General features: G+C 55.0%; 1 protein-coding gene across 3 annotated transcripts; it reads left to right on the top strand.

Annotated features, from left to right (window-relative positions):
• Positions 1 to 489: 489 nt before the first annotated feature.
• JUP (junction plakoglobin) lies at positions 490 to 23783 on the top strand. 3 transcript variants are annotated; one of them, XM_081271649.1, is made up of 14 exons: positions 490 to 615; positions 10894 to 11106; positions 12651 to 12910; positions 13084 to 13322; positions 14108 to 14309; positions 15346 to 15490; positions 15615 to 15718; positions 16846 to 17184; positions 19066 to 19221; positions 19428 to 19547; positions 21127 to 21277; positions 21383 to 21504; positions 22184 to 22223; positions 22477 to 23783. In XM_081271649.1, exons 2-14 carry the CDS (start codon positions 10899 to 10901, stop codon positions 22626 to 22628), a joined length of 2238 nt encoding a protein of 745 aa, XP_081127775.1. In that variant the 5' UTR covers positions 490 to 615; positions 10894 to 10898; the 3' UTR covers positions 22629 to 23783. The 3 variants fall into 3 exon arrangements, with proteins under 3 accessions (XP_081127775.1, XP_081127777.1, XP_081127776.1); XM_081271651.1 differs by lacking the exon at positions 490 to 615 and adding an exon at positions 1168 to 1183; XM_081271650.1 differs by lacking the exon at positions 490 to 615 and adding an exon at positions 8210 to 8346.
• The last annotated feature ends 1999 nt before the right edge of the window (positions 23784 to 25782 follow it).

The following is a 25782-nucleotide window of genomic DNA, read 5'->3' as shown; positions in this document are numbered from 1 at the left end:
AAAGAAGCATTGTGCCTGACGCTGAGTTGGGTGACCAGTGAAGGCGTTGGTCCTTTCCCACGGCGCCCCCTGACTCACCTGTTGGACAGGTAGGGGGGAAGGGGAGAGTAATGAGTCTTACCTGCTCAGAGCTAGGGTGGGGCAAGACACACCCCACCCCTTTCATTGGTTCTTCCTTTAGTCTTACTGACAGACCCTTGCCCAATCAGGAGGAAGTAACTTTCTATCTGCCAATAGGTGCAGAGTGAGGATGGGACCTGAAGTTGGAGTCCATCCCCAGAGTCGACAGGCAGTCCCTGGGGCCAATGGGGAGCGCATAAACAGAAGCGGCCGTGGAAGGGGACTGGGCGCGAGGCTCCGCCCCTCGGTGGGACACTCAAGCGAAGCAACCAGTGAGTTCGCTTCTGTGGGTGGGCGTCTTCCTCAGGGGCGGAGCTTCAAGGGGGCGAGAGGTGTGGCTTGGCTGTCAGGTCCCTTCGCCTTTTGTTCAGTTACTGAGTTGCTGCCTTGGCCAGAGTCCGGAGCAGCCGCCGCCCGAGCGCGCCGAGCTCAGTTCGCTGCCCGCGCCGGCTCCCACCCGGCCCAACCACGACCCGGCCCGGCTCACACACGCAGGTGCGGACAATCAGGGCAGGTAGAGCTGGAGAGAGAAGGGATGACGAGCGACCGAGAAGGGGGTCCCACCCGTTTTAGGGCAGGTGAGGGTGGGTGCTAGGGAGCGCCACCTTGCACCGGCGGCAGGGGGCGCGCTAGGGTCCTGTGCGCGGTGTCTCGGGGGTACGCGGTTCGGGCGAAGAGTGCCTCGGGGCTTCGAGAGCCCGGGATCCGAGAAGGGCGGGGAGGGATCAAAGCAGGTGCCTCCTGGGTCGCGCCTCCCGCGGAGCCCGGGGAGCCTGCCCGACGCCGCGTCCCTGGCTCTCGCCCTGCGCTGGCGGGGAAGACTTTGACCTGCTCTACCTGCGTTCCGAAGCTCACTCTGCAGTCGGGAATTGACCGTCTGGGAAACTTGCTGCCGCTGGTCTCTACGGGGCCACCCTCACCCCACCCCACGCGTCATCCTCGCTTTCCCTCCCTCCCTACTCCCCCAGGCCTGGGTGGGGCCCTATTGTCTGCGCCCAGCTTGCCCAACTGTGGGGGCCGAGCTCACATTTTCCCAGCGACGCGGGCCCCACCTGCTGAGCAGGTGAGCGCAGGAGTACGGGGGCTTCCCCTCCAGCTTGTTGCGAACCGTACTTGCGACGCCTCCCTCCTCCCGGGTGGGTGCCGGGCTATGGCTCCTCCACGGGAAGTGGGATGGGGTGACGAGGGGGCTGGTGCCGGGCTCAGTGCTGTTCTGGTGTCTGGCACTCTCGGCTTGGCCTGGGGCGTGCGGGGGAGGGGTCTTTGCAGGGGTAGAGAGAATTCAGGGTCACCTCGCTCAGTTTCCAGTAGCTGCGCTTCCAGTGTTGATATGGGAACAGCAATACCCCTTATTCTCTAATCTCATATTGTTGAAAAATCACCCTAAACAAACTTTCCAGGAGGACGTAACCGTGGCGCCTTTCTCTGGGGGTTTTCCTGTTTCCTTGCCCAGAGCTTCCTACAGGCTCAGGGGGTCCTTTTGGAGCAAAGCGCCTTCCCGCAGCCGGCTCCAGGCTGAACATGGGCCAGTGCCTGCGCTCTGACCCCGTCCTCCCTGCCCCCACCTCCATCCTGTTTGCTGGGCCCCTGGGGCCCGAGGTGGGGCCCGGGGTTGGGGGGGGCGAGAGGGGAAGCGGCTTCTTCCTGCCTCCGGGGACCACCACACCCCCTCGGATGAGGCCTGCGTGAGTGGCTGGCTCTTCCAGGCTCTGCCCCCTCCCCAGGAATGGGGTGGGTGCCAAGCTGAGGAGGGCTGGGGGTGTGATTGTTCTTGTCTTTTTTTTTTCCTGCACCCCATCCCCCAATATTCCTTAGCTGGCTGGTAATTGAGGCAGAAGAGCTGGGTGCACCGGGGCTTGCTTTCCATTTGATTTGTGAATTATGAAGGTGCATTCTTTCTGGAGGCTTTGCAGCCCTTTCTATATCCCCCGGTTTCCTGAGAGCCTTTGGTGGGGAAAGTGGGACAGGAGGAAGGCCTTTTGAGGAAGGTTTCCTCCATGCAGGCACCCTGGGGCAGAGCTGCATTAGCCTCCTCTCCCCCCAGTGCCCTGGGAACCCATCCCCTGGCTGATTTCCACCAGGCTTGCTATACTGGTTTTTAAAAATCAAGTGTGGTCTTTTTGCAGGTAGTTGGAGCCCAGCCTCCTTGGGGGACAAATCAGGAATGTAAGGGCTGGGGCTCTCCCTCAGTCTTGGGGCAGGGGGAAGATTTGGGTGGGGATTATCAGGGCTGCTTGTCTTGATTCCCGTGGGAAGAACCAATTGCCTCTTTCTTAACTGTAGATGGGAGAGTGGGCACCAGGGGTCAGACCCACTTCTTTGGAGTGTCCTGGTGAGGCTCTAACTCAGCCCTAGGAATGGAGGGGTGTATATGTACACCCCTAGGTAGCTCCAAGGACATAGAGTTTGTGCCTAAACAACCTGTTTTCCTTCCTCTCTTGCCAAGGTGGGGGAGGAGAAGGCATTGTAATTACGTTGACTAAATGATTAGTTGAGCTAATCTAGTTTGTGACTGAGATGAAAAGATAATACTGAGGAAGTATTGCTAGGAGGTGCCTGGTGAAAACTGGCTACTGACTGAACAGGAGGGAGGGGGAAAGAAATAGGATCCAATTAGTCTTTTCTTGCCAGATCAAGCCCCAGCTTGGGTGACAGGAGGCCTCCCCCGCACCCTAGCTCCACCCCGTTCCCTCTGGAACCCGCTGTTTGGGCTGTCAGGGCTGAGGCTTGGAGAATGCAGCATGTGGGAATGAAGGAGGTCAGGTGAGGGCTGGGGTGGGTGCCGATGAGAGGGGGTGCTCTCCCCACCAAGCGCTACCTTAGAATGACATGGCACAGTTGATTAGTCTGCAGAAGTACTCATTATCTGGAGAGGAGTAGGGGACACCTCTCCAGATAGGGGGACAGTTCTGAGTTCAGGGATTTGGGCTTGGACAGAGCTGGACTTCAGTCCCAGCCCAGTGTCTCATTACTGGTGTAGCCTTGGTCAAAGTTCTCTTGAAGCCTCAATCACCTCTTTGGCAAAATAGGAATAATAAATCCTACCCACTAAGTAAGAACTTGATGAATGGTAACTTGAAATTAAGAAGAGACTGTGTATACCAAGCACTTTCCTCACTGATCTCATGTACTCATTTTGGCTACCCTTAAAGAAGCAGGTGTCATCAATTCCATGCTCGAGATGAGGAAATTAAAACTCAGGGAAGTCAAGTAACTTGCCCAAGGTTGCACAGCGGGACTCAAGCAGAGCCAGAATTGGCATTTGGGTTCTCTGGCCCCAAGCCCAGAGCCCATTCTGCCGTATGGTTCTTCTGCAGCTGTGAAAGGATTTTTTTTTTTTTTTTTTTTTAGCGCTAGGGATGGAACCCAGGATCTCACATGTGCTAGGCAGGCACTCTACCACTGAGCCACACCCCCAGCCCTGGAAAGAATTTTTCTGCTGCCTCTTTTTGACGGCTTCTGCTAGATTGGAAAGAAGAGGATTCAGAAGGGCCCAGCAAGCTGTGTGGGTGGTAAAGGTGGGGACAGGTTTGTCAGGTGGGGTGACTCATGTCCTAGCTGCTAGCACTCTGAAAACTTCTCCAGTGGCTTGATGGAGGGGTAGCTCCCCAAGGCCAAGGGCTCTGGTGAGTGTTAGGGGATGTCAAGAGGGAAGAGGGGCATAGGTTAAAGCCATGCTGTCCCCCAACTTGTGCTAGGTAGAACCCTGGCTTTCAGGGCCTGTGCCTGCACACGCCTGCTTGGCTGTGGCTGGGGCTGTGCCAAGATAAAGAGGGGCTGCTCCCTGGGGAGTGGAGAGAAATGAGAGTGAGACTTAGGCCGGGTGTCTTGCTGAACAGTGCTGGCCTGCGCTTCCAGGCCTTTGTGGAGGGGAACTGGCTGTGCTTTGGAGGCTGGGAGGCCTGGGGGCTGTAGTAGGCTGCTGCTGGGTGGGTGACCTTTCTAGTGATGGGGTGAGAGTCTTGGGTGCTATCAGCCAGAGCTTTGGGCTTTGAGGGAGGAACTAGTATCAGGTTGTCCTGTCAGACCAGCCTGGATCTCGATCTGGCACCTCTGCCAGCTGGGCACCTGATACCAGAATAAGCCTGCAAACCGTCTTAGAAATGGGTTCTCTGAATGAGGCCCTGGGTTCAAACCCCAATACCCGGGGAAACAAAATAGAAATGGGTTCTCCATGTGTGATGGTGCAGTCTGATTACTGAGCCTCTTACCACCAGACTGTCACATCCCTTGAGGGCAAGAGGGGACCTCGGACAGGGGGATTATGGATCCTTGTGAAAAGAAGACTAAGGGCCTTGGTATGAGAGAGAAGGAAAAAGAAGGAACTCGTTCTGGCTCTCCAGAGGGTGATGGACATGTGGTGGTTTTTGTTTGTTTTGGTTTTTGGTGGTCCTGGGGATTGAAACTAGGGCTTCCCACATGCTAGGCAAGTGTTGTACCAACTGAGCTAGCTATATCACCAGCCCTGGCTTGTGATTTTCTATCATTGAGGACACAAAAGCAAGAAATGGGATTGATTCCCTAATGGAAGGAATAGAGGCTAGACAGGAGGAAGGACTTCTGCACATTATAGATGAGTTGTCTTTTTTTTTTTTTTTTTTTGTACCAGGGAACCACTGAGCCACATCCCCAGCCCTTTGTATTTTTTTTTTTTTGAAACAGGGTCTTGGTAGGTTGCTTAGGGCCTCCCTAAATTGCTGAGGCTGGCTTTGAACTTGAGATCTTCCTGCCTCAGTCTCCTGAGCCTCTGGGAGTACAGACGAGTGCCACCATGCTCAGCTTCCCAATCCTTTAGTTTATGTTTTATTTTGAGACAGAGTCTCACATGTTCCTGAGGGTCTTGCTAAGTCTCTGAGGTTGTCCTCAAACTTGTGGTCCTCCTGTTTCAGCCTCCTGAAGGCATGCGCCCCTGTACGCGACTCACAGATGAGAGCTTGCTTTGAAGGAGAGCGATGGAGGAGTGGAGGCTCCGAGTCGACTCTCCTGAGGAGGGGTCATGCTGTCTGGGAGGGACAGCTCCTTCTGGGTGAGAGTCTGAGGCCTGCTGGGGTCCCTGGGACAGAACATACTCAGTGAAATATTTCATGCAGAAGAAATGAACAATACCAAAAACTCAGCAGAGCTGTTTTGTATCTTTTGGGATAAGAGCCAGATGGCAGTGAGGGGGACAGGCATCTGTGAAAAGGTTGGCCCAGAGACCCTGTGGGGAGAAAAAAAGCAGTGTGGCTGACTGGGGCAGGTCCTTGGGGTTTGTATTACTACAGGTGACATCCTGAGGCCTCTCCTGGGACCTGGTTGAGGTTGGTGGAGATCTGGGGAGGTGGATTGCCCTATTTTCTAGCTATCCTCAGCCCAGCCTGGTGAGAAAGCTTTCTAACTCCTCCCCTGAGCTCAGCCTTGAGGACCCTCTGGGCTGGAAGATCAGCTTTGGATCTTTATCGACTGGAGACAGTGGATTCTTCTCTCTTTACCTCCGTCTTCTCCCATCTGTCCAATTTTGTGAGGCAACTACCCAGAATGCCCATTTCTTCCCCTTCTCTTTCCTTGGCGCCCTTTTGGTCTTTAGCCTCCATGCTGGGGAGCTCATGCTCTGGACACCATGAGTTTTCACCGAGCCTCTTCCAAAGTCTAGCTTCTCTCTAGTGTGCCCCGTGTGGGGACGACGCAGCCAGACCTCCTTGACTCTCCCAGGAGAGGGTCAGGTCACCTTCCTGCGGAATCACACACTAAGGAACGGACATCAGCCGGGGTCCAGTTGAGGAGTGGGCTGACCAGGGACCAGGCTGTCCAGGCCCCAGCGGTGGTGGCTAGGGGTAGTGCCATGAGGGTGTCGCTGTGTGGAATTACGTCACCAACACAAGTAGCCCTTCGCTCTTGTTCCTGCTGTGGCTGAAGTGATTTTCCATTCGCAGGAGTCCCAGTTTGGGCTCATCTGCTGGCTTGGGATTGTGCCCACAGAGGGTCCCCAGGAGGGAATGGAAGGTCCAGCTGGAGCCCAATCCAGGGGAGCCCAGAGGTTCCTGAGGTCACGCCACTTGGCCCGGGCATTTCCCTCTCCTACAGATCCCCTTCATTTTCCCACTCGGGTTTGTTTGCTTTGGGCGGGAGCCCAGAAGGAGGAAAACAAATAGCAGCTGGGTCGCAGCCTGAGTCGCCCCAACTCCCAGCTTGTGCTCAGGCCACAGCCTGGGCTGTCCTCCAGACTGGAAGTGAGGGTTTTCCTCCGGAAGCTTCCCTGTCTTCTCTCGTCCCCTGCTTGGCCAGCCCTGGCTCCACTAGTGTCTGCCCTCTTGAGGTGACCATTCTGCTGATGCAGACCCCGGTGTCTGCCCAGGACCCTCTGGTCTGCAGCGCTTGTTGGTGAGGGTGGGGGTGAGGGAGCCTGAAGCTGCCAGCCTTGGGGAGAGGCCCTTTGGGAAGCCCCAGCCTGAAGAGGGAGTTAAGGCTCCCAAGGGAAGCAGTGATGTCTGGCTCTCTGTTTGTACCTGTGCTTGGGACTGCTGGCTACATCTCAGCTGGAGCAGTGGGGGAGGCTATGGGCCAGGACCCTGCTGCACCCGGCTCCCCAGGCTGCTATATGGGAAAAACCCTTCTCTAACTGGCCTTGCTGTCCCTTGCTGCAGGAGGTGGCATCTAACTGCTGAGGGGGAGTTGAGTGTCTCCACCTGGACTGGGCCAAGTTGCTCTGCCCGCCCAGGACTGGACATAGCTTCTCTCCAGCCATGCACCCACCCCCTGCTTCCCCAGGGGCCTCTGGCCTAGACCTGGGAGGCAGTTCCTCTCCTAGCCTTCATCCAAGGAGTCAGAGAAAGGCAGTCTGGGTCTTGAAAAGGCAGGCAGGCTGCCATCCACCTTGCCCTGGCTCCCCCTGGCACATCTCTGCCGCCTCCTGTCTGGCGTCCGTTTCTCTAATGCGAGGAGAATGCTCGCCTCTCCTGTCCACAGACCGCTTCCAGAGTCACAGCTGTGTTCTGTTCCCGCAGCTGACTGAAGAAAGGAGTAGCTTGATTGGCTCTGTTTATAGACGAGGAAAATGAGGCTGAGGAAATGGAGTAACTTGCCCAATTGTGCACAGCCAGTGAGGGGTGGAACCTCATGGAGCCCCGCTTGCCTCAGAATGCCCTGCTGTCCTGCCTGCTGCTCCCTCCCATCACTATCTGAGCCTTGGATGTGGATCTGCACAGGGTGCTGGCCTCTGGCTCAAGGAACCCTGGGGTCCCAGCCCTATAACTCCCTGCCTTCTAGTCCCCAGATGCAGTGTTTCCGAGCCTTGGTCCAGCACAGCCTCTCAGGCAGCCTGTCCTTGCTTCTGGTTGTCTTATTGACCCGTGGCCTCCTGCAGCCAGCCTAGCTGTGCCCTTTGCTGACCGTCCTCAGCAGGTGCTAAATGGGGCAGAAGGCTGTCTGCACAGAGGGGTGCATTGAAGGACGGGGTACACTCCAGGGTACACCCGCAGCCGCTCTTTTTCCTTGTAGGCGCCTACTCCATCTGGACTGGGCGCGGAAAGAATCCTTCCCAACCCTGTCAGGGCCCTGTGTCTTCTCTCCTCCTGTCCTTGAGCTGTCCCCCACTGCTCCCTGTGATCTCTCAGCTGGCTTCACCCTCCCCTATTGCCAACAGTAGAACATGCTCTAAACAAAGGCTTCCCCCAGAAACCCGCCCTGTGTCTGTCTGTGCTTTCTCCGGCCTGGCTCATGGGCAGGGCCCTCGGCATCTCCTGCTTCCACCCTGTCTCTGTCCAAGGCAATTGTGGAAGGTCTGACTCCAGGGCCAGGGTGGAATGTAATGAGACCAAACTGGGTGCGGCCCTCCACCCCTGAGAAGAGCCAAATCTGCACTTTTGTTTCTTGTGGGAGAATTTCCCAGGTCTTTCTCAGGAGAAGGGAGGGAGAAAGGTGGGGCAGGTTGATAGTCCTGCTTTCCTGTTGCAAGAATATCTGTCCGTGCGTCCTCTCCCTGGGAAGAGTTCTAGTGCCTGTCCACTCCCTGAACCTCTGTCCAACTCTGACCTCATCCTCAGACTTCTCTCATCTGCATGGGAATCCTGGTCACTTATTACTAGGATCTTAGACATCAGCATTCCTGTGAGATGACCTGAGCCAGCCTTTCTGTAGAGGAAGCCCAGAGATGGAAAGTAATTGCCCAGGGACTCCCAGCACTTTGTGGAACTGGAACTGGGACTGGAACCTGAGATGATTGGTGTGCAGCGGGGTGTTCTTTTACCTGTGAGTACTCTCGGCCACGTCAGCCCCCTCCTCCCTTGGCAAGAGGGCTCAGCTCCATCAGTCTTGCCTGGTGGACCACATGCTGTTCCTACTGTGAGACAAACCTGGATAGGAGCAGAACATCACCATCTTCTCCACGGGGAGCCTCAGCCACCCTACCCACCCCACATTTTTGGTATTAGATATTGAGCTCAGGGGTAGCCTCCCACTGAACTGCATCTCCAGTTCTTTTTATTTATTTTTGATTTAGAGACAAGAGTCTCACTCAGTTGCTGAGACTGACCTTGAACTTGGGATCCTCCTGCCTCAGTCTCCCAAGGTGCTAGGATTTCAGGCATGCACCATCATGCCCAGCTCATTTCCCTTCCTAGAAGTTGGGAATAAAAAAATGCCTGACAGCATGAAAGAGATCCATTTGATATTAAAGACAACTGGGTGCCTGCCCACCATCATTGCCCTCTGTCCTGCCCTGGGCAGCTCCAGGCCCGGGCTGCTGGGGGTTGTGAGGGGCCTGCGAGGAAACTCCCCATGGCCTGGACCTTGGTGGTCCTTTCTAATTAGAGGCTGGTCCCTGTGATTTGGGATGAGGACCCCTCCCCTCTGGAATGACCCTTGGGTTAGGCAGAGAAAGGGCCTTTCCTGGTCAGAATGGGGCGTTTGTGTTGAGCAGGGCTGGGCATGCTTGGCGGGGCATTTGGGGGGTTATTATAACTGTGCTTCACCTTCATCTCAAGTGCTCGGATGTCCAGTTTTCTTCCTCCCCCCAGGGGCAGCTTCTTTGCTCAGCTGGCCCCTCCCAAGCTCCTTGGTTCTCTCTTGGGACCTGCCATTGGGGCAGGGGGTGGGATGGGGGAGGCAGGCGGAGCGCCAGGCAGGATTTTCCTGAGTCTGTCTCTTCCAAGCCCCTGGTTTCCTGCCATTGACCCTTGTCTGCTGCCCGGGACAGGGTGCATGGGAAGGGCGGGGGCGGGGGTTGCCTCCCGAAATAGCCATACTTGGCGAATGCCTGGGAGCAGCTGTGCACATCTGGTGGCACAGAGCCTGCCGTCTGGTGTCCTGGGCCTGCTTCTGTTTATCAGCCCGAAACTCTGAGTCACTCTGTGTGGCAGGGGCAGAGGAAGGAGGTGGCTTCGAGCTGGTCTGGCTCCTGCCTCTGCCTGTGTGTGCTAGGTGCGCTCAGGACAGGGGAGGGGCTGTGCATTGCCATAAAAGGGAACAAGACCTGAGGAATCCTTTGTCATCCTCCTCCAGGGTGGCTCTGGGCTGTCACTGGGAAGAAGTCCCTGGTGCTCTTGTTCCTGGGGTGGGGCCAGGTTGCTCTGGTTCCCCATCAGTCCCTCATCACCGTGGGACAACCAGCTTGAGGGGCAGGGTGCCAGCCCTCTTCATGGGGGACCAGCCTGGGGTTGGCTTGCTCTCTGAGGCCACCTGGGACATGCAAAGGCAGCAGACACGGGTGCCATTCATGCCTGTGCCTGGTCCAGGCTCCGTATCTGTCCATGTGGGAACAGAGTGTATGCTTTGAAATGGCGCCTGCGAGGATGACAGAATCGGTGAGAGGTCTGGCACAGAACCGGCCCTCGTAGCTTCCTGCCTCTCCTCCAGTCACCCACCTCTGCAGGTCAGTCCCCAAGACAGAGGAGGCAGGCAGACCATGTGGGTGGTTCACACACCTGCTTCAAAGTATTAGCAAACCTCCAAGCACCCCCAACTCTCTGCAGAGAGGGCCAGGGGTTCTTGAGGGGCAGTGACCACCCCAGAGGCCTGCCCCACTCCATAGCCCTAAGCCTGGGTTCAAGGTGAGAAAGTACTTCCGGGGGTAAGGCGGTGCCGACAGTGACAGCCATGGCCTCCAAGGCTGAACGTGCCGTTTGTCAGTACCAGTACCATCCTGGGTTCCCGGCTGTCCTCACAACAGCCCCCGGGGAGGTGTAGCTGGGTTTTACAGATGAGGATACTGAGGCTCCACAGAGATGCGAATTTGCCAGGAGTGGTAGCTGAGATCCGAGGGGTCTGTGGTGTTCTCAGCACCGGGAAAGGTTTGAGGAGCCAGGGAGCTGGGAGAGAGGAAGCCTTTGGGGCCCTTTGTGATCCTGCTTGACCCACAAGAAAGTGAGATCCAGGAATCTCCGAGGGAGCCTCTGGTGCCCCAGAGAAACCTGTCTAACAGCTTCCCTGCCCCACCCAGTTCCCGGCCAATGTCTGGAGTGCACCACCTCACCGCCCCGCCTCCACAGCTTTCCCAGGGGCCCAGTGAAGTACGAGTGGGTCCCTAGGTTCCCAGAGGCTGCTGGAGGCCCCAAGCGCCTTCTCCCTCATAGTGGGCCCGAGGTCAGAGATGCAAGCCCCGAGTCACACACCACTGCTCCCCCTGGGCCTGGTACCCTTCCATATGCAGCCACCTAGGCTCCTTGGGGCTATGGTGGGGTCAGGGGAGATGGTGGGGTCTAGGAATGGAGGAGGCTGGGGTGGGGATGGGGCTGGGGTGAAGCTGGGGCAAGGCCACTGGGCCAGCTGACTTCCTGGCTCTCTTGTGCACTCCCACAGCCACCATGGAGGTAATGAACCTGATCGAACAACCCATCAAGGTGACTGAGTGGCAGCAGACGTACACCTACGACTCAGGCATCCACTCAGGTGCCAACACCTGTGTGCCCTCCGTCAGCAGCAAGGGTATCATGGAGGAGGACGAAGCCTGTGGGCACCAGTACACGCTCAAGAAGACCACCACCTACACCCAGGGGGTGCCCCAGAACCCAGGTCAGCACCTTTGGGGGCTTTTCCATGGGGTAGAAAAACCCAGAAGACCCCTGGAAGAACATCAGAGCAAAGGAAGGCAGATTTTAGGAGGCCCCCTTGGTTTGAGGAGGAGGCAGACTTCCTACTCTTAGGGACCTGTGAAGTCTGAATGAGGAGGCAGCTCATGCTCACGGGAGCCCCCCCAGTCTGAGGGAGGAGGCTTAGCTATCAGGGTCCCCCGTGTGGGATGGATGCAGACTCTTCTTCCATGAACCCTTAGTGTGGAGTGAGGGCATAGACCCTGTCCCTGGTGCCACCAATCTGAAGAAGAGGCGCAGTTTTTGCCTTCTGTGCGCATGGGAATATGATGGGGAGGCATGATTCCTGTCCTCAGGGGACCTGGGGATTGTGGAAGGTGTCCTTTTTGCTCTAGGAGCCTTATGTCTGATGGGAAAAACAGTTCTCCGGCCCCAGGGAGCCCCCAGCCTGGTGGAGGAGGGGCCGAGCTCAAGCCCAGACTAGGCCAGCGTGGGCTGGTAGAGATGGGCCAAGTGCAGGGTGGAGTGGCTGACTCAGTTCTGGGGCTTAGTCTCATGGTAGGGGGAGGGGGAAGGGCGCCTTGCCAATTCAGGTGTCTCTTCCCTTCTGGAGGAGAGAAACATCTGGACCCTAGGACTGTTGTCCCCAGGTGCCTTCAAGGCCTTGGAGAGGATGAGCTCTGGGACCTGGAAGAGTGCAAGGTGGACTGAGCCTGGCTGGGGCTCTGCAGGGCTCAGCCTCTGCACCCTGGGTCTCTTCCCTGGCCACAGGCAGAAGCCTCAGCTGGACAGAGCCCGGCACTGTGCTGGGAGCTCAAAGTATAGCATCCAGGTGGGAAGCCATGTAGGTGTCTCCTTGCCCAGCAATTAGAGTAAACTCTCTGCCTGCCTCTCCCTTGGGGCATTGGGATAGTCATCAAGGTGGGGGTGCCTGGGTTCCTACTTGTGGGACTCATGGGGCTCCCCAGGGGCTGGAACCTGGAGGGGGGACCTGGAGTCTCCACTGGGGACTCAGAGAGTAGGGCTTTGGGCTCCTGAGTCTGTCTGTGACCTCTGTGCCCAGTAAAGTGGAAATAGTAATATACTTGACTTATAGGTAGTTGTAAGATTAGACAAGAAAATAAAAGAAAAGGAATGAATTCATGGCCAGGTGAATAATAAGTACTTAAAATATTACTTAATTTTATTAATAATTACCACTAACATTTCTGTAGTGAGAGATGCCAGACACAAGAGACCTTTCTTTCCAGAGCAGTTCTCAACTATGATCTCATTTAATTGTCATAGGAATTCCCTGTGCTGGATTTAACAGGTGGGACCCCATTTTACAGATGAGGAATCTTGAGGCATTGATGATCCCCCAATGCCATGGTTAGGGGCAGAACTATGAATGGTGCTCTGGGAGTTTGGTCAAGGTGGAAGGCTGCCCAGGGGACTCAGGTGGGCTGTTTACACCTCCTGCCCTGCCCTCCCAGGGTCCTCCCCATCCTCCTCCTGCAGCTCTGTTCCCATTCTGTTGGCTCTCAGGTGATCTTGAGTACCAGATATCCACAACGGCCAGAGCCAAGCGGGTGCGGGAGGCCATGTGTCCAGGTGTGACAGGCGAGGACAGCTCATTGCTGTTGGCCACCCAGGTGGAGGGACAGACCACCAACCTGCAGAGACTGGCTGAGCCATCCCAGCTGCTCAAGTCGGCCATCGTGCATCTCATCAACTACCAGGACGATGCTGAGCTGGCCACCCGGGCCCTTCCTGAGCTCACCAAACTGCTCAACGATGAGGACCCGGTCCGTGAGGGCCTGGAGGGGGAGACGGGAGGGAGGTCCTGTCCAGACTCCCCACGGGCCTGAGGCGGCTGACTTGAGTTTCTCTGAGAGGAAAGGAGTCCTGCCTCTTTCTTTCCTCAGCAGTGGGTCCTGGCCCAGCTGCTCACATCCTCCCATTCTTTCCCAACCTCCAGGTGGTGGTGACCAAGGCGGCCATGATTGTGAACCAGCTGTCAAAGAAGGAGGCATCCCGCCGGGCCCTGATGGGCTCCCCCCAGCTGGTGGCAGCTGTGGTGCGCACCATGCAGAACACCAGCGACCTGGACACAGCCCGCTGCACCACCAGCATCCTGCACAACCTCTCCCACCACCGCGAGGGGCTGCTCGCCATCTTCAAGTCAGGCGGCATCCCTGCCCTTGTCCGCATGCTCAGGTGCTCGTCCCTTCCCACTGCGGGAGCCTAGGGCTCCCCTCCCCAGGGCTTCCCCTTCCCTTCTTTGGGCTTCCCTAAACACACTGAGCACCTGCTGTGTGCCAGGTGCAGAAGCACATCTCTCCTGGTGCTCAGTGGCACACAGGCTCGAAGGGGGCACAGGTGTGTAAACAGCAGGTCAGTTATCGGGGTACAAGGTAGGCTGTGGCTGAAGATGCCCGAGATTGCCCGCAGGTAGATTCGTTCCTGCGGCAGGGTTGATGGATGGGTGGAGTTTGGTTAGTGTAGATGAGGGCGATGGTTCCAGGTAGAGGGAATAGCATAGGTGAGGCCCCTGTGACCTTGTCTTTCCTGTCTTGTGCTGATGTTGAGTGGCCTCATTGCTCATCCAGGCTGAGAGCTCCCTGAGGGTAGAGGTATTGATTTCACTCCTGGCTGCACCCTTTGCAGGGCCTCTCTGGCACTTACCCTTCCACGTGGTTGTTACCCCACAGGAAAAGGTATTGAGGGGACCTACCATGTGCTCGGCACCAGAGGGGAGCTCAGAAGCAGAAGCAGTCATGTCCAAGTGCTCGGTGTATAAGAGTGGGACTGGGTTCACGGATTTGATTTGGTTGATACATTTTTTGTGTGTGGTACTGGGATTTGGACCCAGGGCCTTGTGCATCCCAGAGACATGAGGTTTTAATAAAGAGCTATTTCCATGGGGATGTTGGTATGAGGTGGGCTTCCTGCAGAAGGTGAGAATACCCAGAGGCAAGGACCTGACTCCTCTGCACCCCTAGCTCTCCCGTGGAGTCGGTCCTGTTCTACGCCATCACCACCCTGCACAACCTGCTACTGTACCAGGAGGGTGCCAAGATGGCAGTACGCCTGGCAGATGGGCTGCAGAAGATGGTGCCCCTGCTCAACAAGAACAACCCAAAGTTCCTGGCTATCACCACCGACTGCCTGCAGCTCCTGGCCTACGGCAACCAGGAGAGCAAGGTGGGCGCCCCCACCCCTGGCCTGCAGCCTGTGTTTGTATCACCTCCCGCCCTGCCGGCTTTAGGCCTGTGTCCCCTTATGCTTCCAGATGACGTATATGGCGAAACAGATAATCATGTTTTACCCTGTTTCTGAATTCTCAGAATGATTTTGAGGATCAGATAAAGAAAAATACCCTTATCTTTCTCATAGCTATTGTTATCTTTTTTTTTTTTTTGGTGCAGTGCTAGTAATTGAAGTCTTTTTTATTTTTATTTTGAGACGGGGTCTCCCTCAGTTGCAGAGGCTGGTCTTGAACTTGCGATCCTTCTGCCTTAGCTTCCTGAGTCACGGGAATTACAGGCGTGTGCCGCTGTGCCTGGCCACTGCTGTTATTTTGATGTTTTTTCCTCAGTGCTGTTCTAGGGGCTTATTTATAAATATATACATCTGGTTGTAGTCATAGCAGTATGTGGATTTGCATCTGTTTTCTTTTTTCTTCCCCTTTTTCTTTCTTTCTTTCTTTCTTTTTTTTTTTTAACTGGAAACTGAACCTAGGGATGCTCTACCATTGAGCAACATCCCCATTTTTTAAAAAATTTTGAGACGGGGGTCTCACTAAGTGCTGAAGCTGGTTTCTAGCTTGTGATCCTCCTGTCTTAACCTCCTAAGTCACTGGGATTGCAGATGTGCACCGCTGCGCCCTGCTGGGTAGAACATCAGATTTTGCAACCAGTTTTCCCTCTTTATCTGTTATGAACATCTCTGGGCACATGACTTTTCCAAGAATAGAAAAAATTTTCATCAGCAGGGCTCTGGGCTTTTACCCAGATGGTCTAATTTCCGTTGTCGTCAGTAGCAGTGGCTGTGAGTATAGTTTTGCCATGTCCTAGTCAGCACTGGGTATTATCCTTTTCTTAAAATTCTGGCTTACGTGATCATCACAAAAGCTATTCAGGTTTGAGCAGAAGCTCAGTAATGACCGCTTTATTCTATATCTCCCTCCTCCCCTGCCGTATTCCCTGCCTTACTCCCGTTCCCCCCCTTTCCCCGACAGCTCATCATCCTGGCCCATGGAGGACCCCAGGCACTTGTGCAGATCATGCGGAACTATAGCTATGAGAAGCTTCTCTGGACCACCAGCCGCGTGCTCAAGGTGCTATCCGTGTGTCCCAGCAATAAGCCTGCCATTGTGGAGGCTGGTGAGTATGATGGCTTCAAGGGTGACCTGTGTGGTTGGAAGGGTCAGGGTGGGGGTCCTGCCCTGTAGCCAGGCTGGGTCATCTGTGCTCCCCTATGGCTGACAAGACCCCTTTCCTGCCCCAGGTGGCATGCAGGCCCTGGGCAAGCACCTGACCAGCAACAGCCCCCGCCTGGTACAGAACTGCCTCTGGACCCTGCGTAACCTCTCGGATGTGGCCACCAAGCAGGTGAGGGAGGTGACCAGGGTTGGGGCCAGCTTCTGCAGCTTCCTGTTTGGGTGTCCAACCTCAGGTGCTGGGGGAGGACTGGAGCCTCTGAATCCACCCTTGTAACTGAGGCTGGAAAGGCCCTCATCAATGTGGCTGGAGATTCTAATCCTATTAGGGATCTGGGAAGGAGAAAGGAAGGGCCTGACATCTTTAAGCAGCAAAGGTTCAGGTGGCAGCAGAGGCCCAGTTTTGGCTAGACCCTGGCCAGGAGCAGCAGCGTACCAGAAGATGGCTGTGGGGCCCCAGTGGCTGAAAACAGCTGCAGGGAAGGTGCAGCTCAGTCCCTCCTTGCACCCCTTCCACCATTGCCAGCAGCCTGCCCCCACCCTCCACACTGGGCTAGAGCTCCGCTGGGCTCCTGTGGACCTGAGCTTGCTTAACCCTTTCAGCAACCTGGAGGTGGAGTGTGCGACCCTGGTTAGATGACGAAACCGTGGCTCAGGGACTTAAGGAATGTCCTGTGGTCATAGGTAGTAATGGCAGCTGGCGTTCCAGCCCCAGATTGTGTGTCCCCAAAGCCCAGGGTCTTTCTGTCCTATCACAGGCCCTCATGGCTCTCCCTGGAGAAGTGAAGCTTCCAAACTAGGGATTTTTCCTGAAAGTAGGTTTGGCTTAGAGACCTCTGGAGAGGGGAGGGCAGCAGGGGAGGCCAGAAAAGTGGGAAGTGTGTGACAGTGGGTCGCCTGGTCACAGAAGCATGTGACCTCCTTGACAATCTCCTCTAGGCCCGGAGGCCTCCTTTGGCCAAGATGCCCTTGGCCAGGGCAGGGCTCTGCCTCATTTGAGGGCCCAGGGCCAGGTGGGTAAGATGGAGGAAAGAGTGTGGAGCTAAGTGACCGGCCTGGGTTCGGACCCATAGCTATGCATCTGAGCAAACCTCGCAACCTCTCTGAGCCTCTTGGCCTTGCTTGCTCTAGGGATTCGTAACACCCTTTCCCAGGGTATCAGCAGTCATGGGATGAAACTTCCCAGGCATGTGCAGGCAGGCCTATCCCTTTAGGCCATCAGCTCTGCTTGGACATACTTGGAAAGGATTCCTGTAGCTGGCACCCCCTCACTCTCCATGCCCTTCTCCCCACCCCCAGGAGGGCCTGGAGAGTGTGCTGAAGATCCTGGTGAACCAGCTGAGTGTGGACGATGTCAACGTTCTCACCTGTGCCACGGGCACCCTCTCCAACCTGACCTGCAACAACAGCAAGAATAAGACTCTGGTGACACAGAACAGTGGCGTGGAGGCGCTCATCCATGCCATCCTGCGCGCTGGCGACAAGGATGACATCACAGAGCCTGCTGTCTGTGCCCTGCGCCACCTCACCAGCCGCCATCCTGAGGCCGAGATGGCTCAGAACTCCGTGCGCCTCAATTACGGCATCCCAGCCATTGTCAAGTTGCTCAACCAGCCAAACCAGTGGCCACTGGTCAAGGTACAACTTCCCTGCCTGGGGGTCAGCGAGGGGAGGCAGCTCCCTGTGCAGGCCAGGCACTGAATTGGTAAAGCGGCCTCAGATACAGTGGCTCAGATAGGCCAAAGTTCATTTCTCTCTCATGGAGCAGTTTAAACCTGATTGTCATCAGCTTTGCCCCAGACACAGATGATTTCTGTCCTGTGCCTCTGCCACCCCTAGAGCAGAGCTTCTCAAAGTTCAACATGCACACGCGTGTGTGGCCTAGGTCGGGGAGGGGGTCTCATTCCTCTCCAGGAGCCGGTTCAGTGCCCCTGGCTGGGCCTGGGAGACTGTGTTGCTAACAGGCTCCCCGGGGATACTGCTGGTCCACAGAGCACGTTCCTTATACAGAAGGTTAGATGACAGCGTTGCTCCCACGCGGATGGTTGGATTGTGTGCCCCCACCATGGGGAAGGAGCGAGGCCTGGGGCCAGCAGAACATGGACCTACTCTGGCTCCCGCCCCAGAACCTGGTTACCGGGCCTCATCGAGATGTAAGGAAGTTAGGAAGAGTCACCACCAGCCACATGGCCACATGTCCTGCTAAACTAGGACAGTGCCAAAATGAAAAAGAAAGGGAGCGCTCTGGGGGTGGGTGCTCAGTCCCTGCCCTGGGGAGGTGGGGATGGGGGGTGGGGCCTCTTGCTCAGGGACTTCCTGATAGAGGAGGGATGTGTATCCCTTTTCATAACCAGTGGGGGAGTGATGGCAGGCCAGGGGCAGCCAGGCAGGGGACAGAGTTATGGCAGATGGGGTGTGTGTTTGTAGGAACAAGGAAAAGAGCCCAAGGCAAGGTGACATCTGGTGCTAGGGAGTGAGAAAACTACCATTGACTAGGGTTTCGTGAGTGCCACGGGAACTCCACTACCCTGGGGGTGTGCCACTTGCTAAATATTAGACAGTCGAGCGGTGTAGATGAGAATGACGCTCAGCGATTATGCACACTGAATTATAGGGGCTGGGTTGTGGCTCAGAGGTACAACACTTGCCTAGTATGTGGGAGGCACTGGGTTTAATTCTCAGCACTGTATATAAATAAATAAAATAAAGGTCCATCAACAATTTAAAAATATTTTTTAAAAAAGATCTATAGTGAGAAAAAAATGGTGGTGAGTGTGACCCCGCCTTGTTGCTTGTTCCTTGCTACAAGCCAAGGTGCTGATAGTATTTACATCCTGACCCAGCAGCTAAGTGACAAGTGACACCCTGTGTTCCCATCCTCATCTCTCACATGACTTTCATCCCTGCCCTACCAGTTTCTTGTTTTGAGCATCCAATGATGTGACAGATTGCTTTGCCAGATCCTGAGGGACTCTGGGAGGTCAGAGTGGTGGCTGTGAGTCAAGGTCCCTGGGGAGGGGAACTCATCCTGGAGCTGCCCTGTTGGAGATTGATTGCAGTATGAGTGTCACCAAGCAGGAGGCTTTGGGGTCAACCGTGGCAAAGATTTCCTGATAATCAGGGTTTGGGAATTAGAAAAGCAAGTGAGCTGGGTGCAGTGGCACATGCCTGTAATCCCAGCTTCTCAGGAGGCTGAGGCAGGAGGACCACAAGTTTCAGGCCAACCTGGACAACTGTCTCAAAATAAAAAAATAATAAGCATTGGGGGTGTAGCTCATTAGTAGAGCACCTGGGTTTAGTCCCTAGTACTACAAGAAAAGAACAGAAAATTTAGACGTGAGGACTCACGGGTCCTCCACAATAAGGGACCCAGGCGGGGAGTGGTCTCGTCCTCTGGAGATCTCCCAGTGTGTGGGGGGGGCCTGCAGGGCAGAAGAGGTGACAGCAGAGGAAGGAAATACTGAAACTGGGAAACTGGGGTCCTCTAGATGCCCTTGAACGCTGCCCTTTTCCCGCCAGGCAACCATCGGTCTTATCAGGAATCTGGCCCTGTGCCCGGCCAACCATGCCCCCCTGCAGGAGGCGGCCGTCATTCCCCGCCTTGTCCAGCTGCTGGTCAAGGCCCACCAGGATGCCCAGCGCCATGTGGCTGCAGGCACGCAGCAGCCCTACACCGTAAGTGAGCTTGGTGGCACCTGTGACAGCCTTCCTTGGGTGTCAGGGCATCCTCAGTGTTAAGTGTATATGTAAAGGAGGAGGTGGGCTGCATTGGATGTTGATTCCAAGGTTCAGTGAAACCTGTCAGTCTGTCATTGTGGGGAGGAGTGGTGAGCTTGTTCAAGGGCCACCTGTCCTTATGCTGCATGCCTTGTCTCATGCAGGACGGTGTCAGGATGGAGGAGATTGTGGAGGGCTGCACTGGAGCCCTGCACATCCTCGCCCGGGATCCCATGAACCGCATGGAGATCTTCCGGCTCAACACCATCCCCCTGTTTGTGCAGGTGAGTCTGGGGCAGGTGGGCAGGGGAGCTCCCCTCAGCCACTACCAAGAGGGTAAGATTGGGAGTCATGGGTTTGAGAGGCCCAGGCCAGGAGTCAGGAGGTCTTTGGAAGGGAGTGGCTACACCAGGAGTGAGTACCCAGGCAGCTCCCAGATGCGATGGTTTTCCAAGCTCAGAAGCAAAGGAAGAGATCACAAATGGAGAAACAAAAATCTTGCGATTCAACCACAGGAACATTAGAGCCATCTGTATGTCAGAGACAACCTAAAAAGTAAACAGCAAACTGGGAAAATATGTTCAAGTACCACAACAGGCAGGAGTTCAATAGCCCTCGTGTTAAAAGCTCATTTATACTAAGTCCCAGGAGTTAGATGTAGGCAGAGGCCACAGGTAATTCCCAGGAGGCTCATACACAAACAATGCTCAGCCCCAGGAGTTTAGAGAAATGAAACTTGTCCCCAAGCGAGAGCCCATTTTCTACTATCAAATTGGCAAAGGAAAATAATTGAGTGTGCCCTACGCAGGGGACAGTTTGATGAAATAGACTCAGACCCTGCTGGTGGGAAGCAGGCTGGAAAGCAGCCTTGCAGTATTTATAGGGAGCTTTGGAAATATTCATGTTCCTATCTTTCAACCAACTAATTCAAATCCAAGACTATAAAATAATTTAATGTCACTTAGAATATGGACAAAAGTTGGGGCTGTGGTTGTGGCTCATTAGAAGAGCGCATACCTACCATGTGTGAGGCACTGGGTTTGATCCTCAGCACCACATAAAAATAAATAAAGGTATTGTGTCCATCTACAACTAAAAACAAATTTAAAAAAATAGGGACAAAAATGTATACATAGAGATAACAATTACAATGTTACTTACAGTATTTAAAAACAAACAGCAATCCCAGAGGCTTGGGACTCTGAGGCAGGAAGGTCGCAAGTTCAAAGCCAGCCTCAGCAACTTAGCAAGATCCTAAACAACTTAGTGAGACCTTGTTTTTAAAAAAAGGGGGCGGGGGGCTGGGGATCCTACTGAGTGGTTAAGTACCCCTGGGTTCAATTCCTGGTACAAAAAATAATAATTTTTTGCTTTTAAAAATTTTCTTATTAATTGAATTAGCGGAGTAAAGGGTTAGTGCTGTGGCTTCCTTCCATAGCGACCTATTGTTCAGTCTTATAGCACTACATTTAGCCTTCAGCATTTAGTCTTTCTCTCTTATCAATATGAATGCATAGATGTTTAGGAAAAGTTTAAACATAATACATAGGAAAATGCTTTATTCCACTATAGCAAGTGAAAAAGGCAGGAATCATCAGAATTATATACAGTGGACAATAATTGGCCTGTGATAAAAATGCAGTGGGAATATGGCAGTGTGTTAACAGCGATCTTCTATCCACCGGAGTAATTATGGCTGGCTTGCTCCTTTCTGTGTCTTTATGCCTTCTTGGGCTTTTCTCATTTTGTGGCATAAGCTTAGGTTAAACCCAGAAAGGGGTGGGCAGGGCTGTGGGCTGTGCTGCCTGGCCTGCCTCACCCTCGTGCCCTGCACTACTCCCTGTCCTCTGTCCTGTCCTCCAGCTCCTGTACTCGTCGGTAGAGAACATCCAGCGTGTGGCCGCTGGGGTCCTCTGTGAGCTGGCCCAGGACAAGGAGGCAGCCGATGCCATTGATGCCGAGGGGGCCTCTGCCCCTCTCATGGAGCTTCTGCACTCTCGCAACGAGGGCACTGGTGAGGGGCTGGGCTGTGGGCCAGGGGAGGGGAGGCTGGCCTTGCTTCCCCAGCGGCGGTGGCCTAGGTAGCATGGACTTGGCTGTAACTTCCCTCTCTGCTCAGCCACCTATGCTGCCGCTGTCCTGTTCCGAATCTCTGAGGACAAGAACCCAGATTACCGCAAGCGTGTGTCTGTGGAGCTCACCAACTCCCTCTTCAAGCATGACCCCGCCGCCTGGGAGGCTGTGAGTATCCAAGGTTGAACTGCAACTTCTGGGGAACCTTCACCCGTATCCTTGGCTTCACAGATTTTTATATTGTTTTTGGATCATTTTTGACTTTCCTAGCAGATGGAGTCAGTAGATGGAACCATGTATTTGTCCCCCGCCCCCACAGTGCTGGGGATTGACCCATGTCCTTGCACATGTCAGACAAGCCTGTTACCACTGAGCCACCTTCCCAGCCGCACCACGTATCTGTTTTTGACCTAAAATAGTAGCAATTTCATTTTGCCCAAGTGAATATAAAAGTTTTGAGGAAGGACACCTTTTTCTTCTCTTTGCAGAGGTGGGGACTGAACCTTGGGCCTTGTGCACTCTGCCACTGAGCTCTACCCCCAGCCCAGGTTCCCTTTTTTAATTTGTGCAAAGATGCTAGCAGTGTCCTGGGCCTGGCTGGGGCAGTGTCCCGTATTCATTCTTCAGTTCTCTTCCTGCCAACCCCCACAGATCTGGTTCTGTGGGAGCCCCCAAGCACGAGACCCACACCCTGAGGAGGTGCCCAAGGTCATGAGTTCATCATCCTCTTCCGCCAAGAGATCTCCACTTTGTCCTAGACCCTTTTTTAGGAGTCCCTCCCTGTCCCCAGCTGAGAGCCAGCCCAGAGCGTACCTTTGCAGACCTCCTGCTTTCTCTCCCTCCCCAGGCCCAGAGCATGATCCCCATCAATGAACCCTATGCTGATGGTAAGTGGCCAGAAGTCTTCAGGATTCCAGAGAACCTAGACTCTGGCAAGTGAGAGGGACGGGGGGACACATCATGGCGGCCACTCTGTGGTGTCCACCTGGACTCCAGTCTAGATCCCCTGGTGTGGGAGTTTGGGAAGGAGGTAGGGCCCTTGGTGGTGGGCAGGGGTAAAGGAGTTGGCTGAGGGCTACCTAGACCAACTCCTGTGGCATGGCCTGCAGACCTCTAGACAAATTCCCTTCTTGTCCCCAGACATGGATGCCACCTACCGCCCCATGTACTCCAGCGATGTCCCGCTTGACCCTCTGGAGATGCACATGGACATGGATGGGGACTACCCCATTGACACCTACAGCGACGGCCTCAGGCCCCCCTACCCCACTGCGGACCACATGCTGGCCTAGCTGGCCCCACCCAGTACAGCACCTGCTGCCTCGCGGCCCTGCGCCTGCTCACAGGCTGCTGAGGTGCCTGTTTCTCCCTCTCATGAACCTCCTTCTGATGGGAGCCCTCCATTTTCTCTGCTGAAACCTTGGCTTCTGTTTCGGGGGGAAGGAGTATGGGAGCCCCTTGCCGCTGAGCTTCCCAAAGTAAGGCATGCTCTGGCTGCCTCCTCCTTGTACTTTTGCTTGGGGCTGGAGTCCTGCTCCTTCCAGCCTCTTCTTTCTAAGGAAAGACAACTGGCCCTTCTGGGGTGGTGGGCGAGTGTCATGGGAGTGGCCTGAGCTTCTGGGGGACACCCAGTCCCTGGTCCCTGGGTCTGTGCCCCTGGCAGATGCGGTTCCTCACCTGAGAGGCTCTTGTGCAGGTGATGGGGTGAGACAGAAAAGTGCCTGAGCCGTGGGAGCCCAGGCTGTGACTTCCTGCTGGACTCCACACCTTCCAAAGTCCTCCCAGAGTTTCCTGGGATGGTGTTCTGCCCCTGCTTTTCTGTCCTGGGCTGTGGGTTCAGGGCCCGCCTAACCTCCCTGCCCCACTTCTGTGGCCGTGGCCGCTAAAGCTTTAGATTCAGCCGCCCACCCTGTGTCCCCCAGCAGCCCTCCTGACCTGTTTGTCCCTAGTTGCCTGGACCCTTCTCTGGGTCAGGTTTTCTCACCGAACTCCCCTGACCAACTGCTCTGAGGCCCCAGGGTCTCCAGGACCCAGGCTCAGGGCCCAAACCCCTGAAATCCAAAGCTTCTTTTGAAAAATTCAGGGACCTTCCAGGGAGACAGAGCGGAGATGCAGAAAGTGACTCCCCTACTCTAACGGACGTCCACCGATCTCTAGGATCCTAAATTGGCTTCTGCCCCTCCTGGAGAAGCTCTGGGGACATCTCCCACCCTGAGCCCCCACCACTGCCCCAGCTGACCCCCAGAAGTGCTCTTGCTGACCCCTCTGGTGTGCGGTGAGGGGCTTTCTCTTCCCTTCCTGTTTCAGACTCCCCTACCATCCCTTGCACATGGGTATGGGAGGGTGGCAGGGGTCCCAGCCGAGAGTGTATTATTATCGCTTTATGTTTTTGGTTATTGGTTGTTTTTGTATAGACCAAAGCAAAGAAAATAAAAATAACACACAGATCCGGTGGGAACCACTTAGGGGTGGGGTGTGGGGAAGACGAGGGGCCTCCCCTATTTCCCTCCTTGTCTGGACCCTTGTGTCCTCGTGGCTGCCTGAGGTGTGGGAAAGACAGGGCAGGAACCATGGGGGAGAAGGGAGTGTTGGAGGAGTCAATTTAATCCCCACACAGCTGCAGGGCTGTAGCTTGGAACCTTCGGAGGCAAGGACAGGGCAAGACATGACAGGGGTGAGTCCCGCCCTCAGGGACGCCGGGCCTTGTTCCTCTCTAATGGGCAAGCTCCTTTCTGGCCTCTGCCTCCAGTCCTGCTTTGTGTGCAGATATTGTGCTCCCTGTGGCCTCCGGGTTGGTTCTCTGCCCCTCTGGTCTGCGGTGGGCCCTCCCCAGCTCCTGCCTACTCCCCACCGTGTCCCCTGCTGCTGACTCTGCCCTTAGCTATGTGGTGCCAGCCGGCATCTTCTATGCTGTCTCCTGCTACCTGGTCTTTGCTTGTGCAGGCCCCCCATCTGCCTGGCCTGCCTTCCCCTGCTCATCCAGTGCCTTCCCCTCCAGTCTGAGGTTGTTCTTCAGTCCCAGGAACAACCCCAGACTGAGCTGTGAACCTTGTCTTCCATGCTCCCTGGTGGTACAGACTGTCATTTCGCCCGTCACGTTGGTCTGTCAGCTTTACGTTGACAGTTCCCTACCCACAGTGCTGGGTTCTTTCTGAGGTGGGCTGGTCCCAAGGCACCCGGCACACCTGAGACCAGGAGGTACTTGTGGCTGCCCTTTCAGGGTGGGGTGCCTGCTTTCTACACCTGGCTGGAGTCGGTCAGGGCTGGCTGGGCCATGGAGCCTCAGTGGGATGGGGTGCTGGACCAGAGGCAGACAGCCTGGTTAGGAGGTGGCAGGATTGTCTAAGCACAGGGGATGACACACTAAGCTGAGCTCTGCTGACAAGAACCTTTGGAGGGGAGAGGGGACATAATGTTCAGGTGCCACAAGGAGGGAATTAACAGTGCTCATTATCTGTTCTCCATGTTCAGGACTTCGGCAGAAAACATCTGAATTGGGAAATTTTCGAACTTGGTAGAGGGACAATTTGTAAATATGTGGGTGGTATAGTATAGAGTCAGGAAGAGGACAGTACCCTGGGCTAGTTATGGTGGCCTCACCAGCTGGAGCCTGAGGCAGGAAGTGGGGAATGTGTACTGGGAGCAGGACCCTGAGGATGAGGCTCCTGACAGGAAGCTGTGACCTCAATCCCTCCTGCTGGTGATTACTGTTGGCCAAACTCAGGCAGAAACCAGAAAGCCCAGCGCAGTGTGGAGAAGAGCTGGAGAGACCAAAAAAGACACCCAGCCAACTACCACCCCATCTTTCCAAAAGAGGACTCAATGTTGAAAGGATTAAGCCTCCTAACAGAAAATGGAGGCAAGGGAAGGGAGGGGGCAGGAAGCAGCTGCATGTCGAAGGTTGATTCTACCCACGATCAAGCTTCACACGAGGCTCTGAGCTTTCTGGCAGCCTGGTCAAAAAGGAAACAAGGGGTCTGGGGTTGTAGCTCAGTGTTAAGAGCGCTTGCCTGGCATGTGTGGGGCACTGGGTTGGATTCTGAGCACCGCATATAAATAAATAAAATAAAGGTCCATTGACAACCAAAAAAAAAAGTAAGATAAAAAAAAAAAACAAGGCAAGTTAATTTTCAATGGAATGAGTTGGCCGCTTGAATTGTCAAGAATTGTTGGAGTCCTGCAGTCCTGAGAAAGTCAGTTTACTTCTCGGAACCTTAATTTCCTCAGCTATAGAATGGAGATAGGGCTGGGGGCATAGCTTAGTGGTAGAGCTATATGCTTAGCATATGCAAGGCCCTGGGTTCGATCCCCAAAGCACACGTGCTTGCTCACACACATGCACACACACATGGGATAAGGCCTGCTCTGCCTACCAAGTGTGAACCCAAAGTGAGAAATTAGGGGATCCTGTGCAGGAAGAAGGGAAAAGGGCAAAATCTGCTTCCC

This window comes from Spermophilus citellus (genome assembly GCF_964194105.1).
Source record: "Spermophilus citellus genome assembly, chromosome: 17".
NCBI lineage: Eukaryota > Metazoa > Chordata > Mammalia > Rodentia > Sciuridae > Spermophilus > Spermophilus citellus.
This window is presented reverse-complemented; position numbering and strand designations above follow the sequence as displayed.

Excerpts from the sequence above, each read along its gene's own strand:
- JUP (XM_081271649.1), top strand. The coding sequence starts at position 10,899 with ATGGAGGTAATGAACCTGATCGAACAACCCATCAAGGTGACTGAGTGG. Across the intron at positions 15,719-16,845 it reads CGGATGTGGCCACCAAGCAG|GAGGGCCTGGAGAGTGTGCT; the intron begins GTGAGGGAGGTG and ends CCCCACCCCCAG. Across the intron at positions 21,278-21,382 it reads CTCTCGCAACGAGGGCACTG|CCACCTATGCTGCCGCTGTC; the intron begins GTGAGGGGCTGG and ends CTCTCTGCTCAG.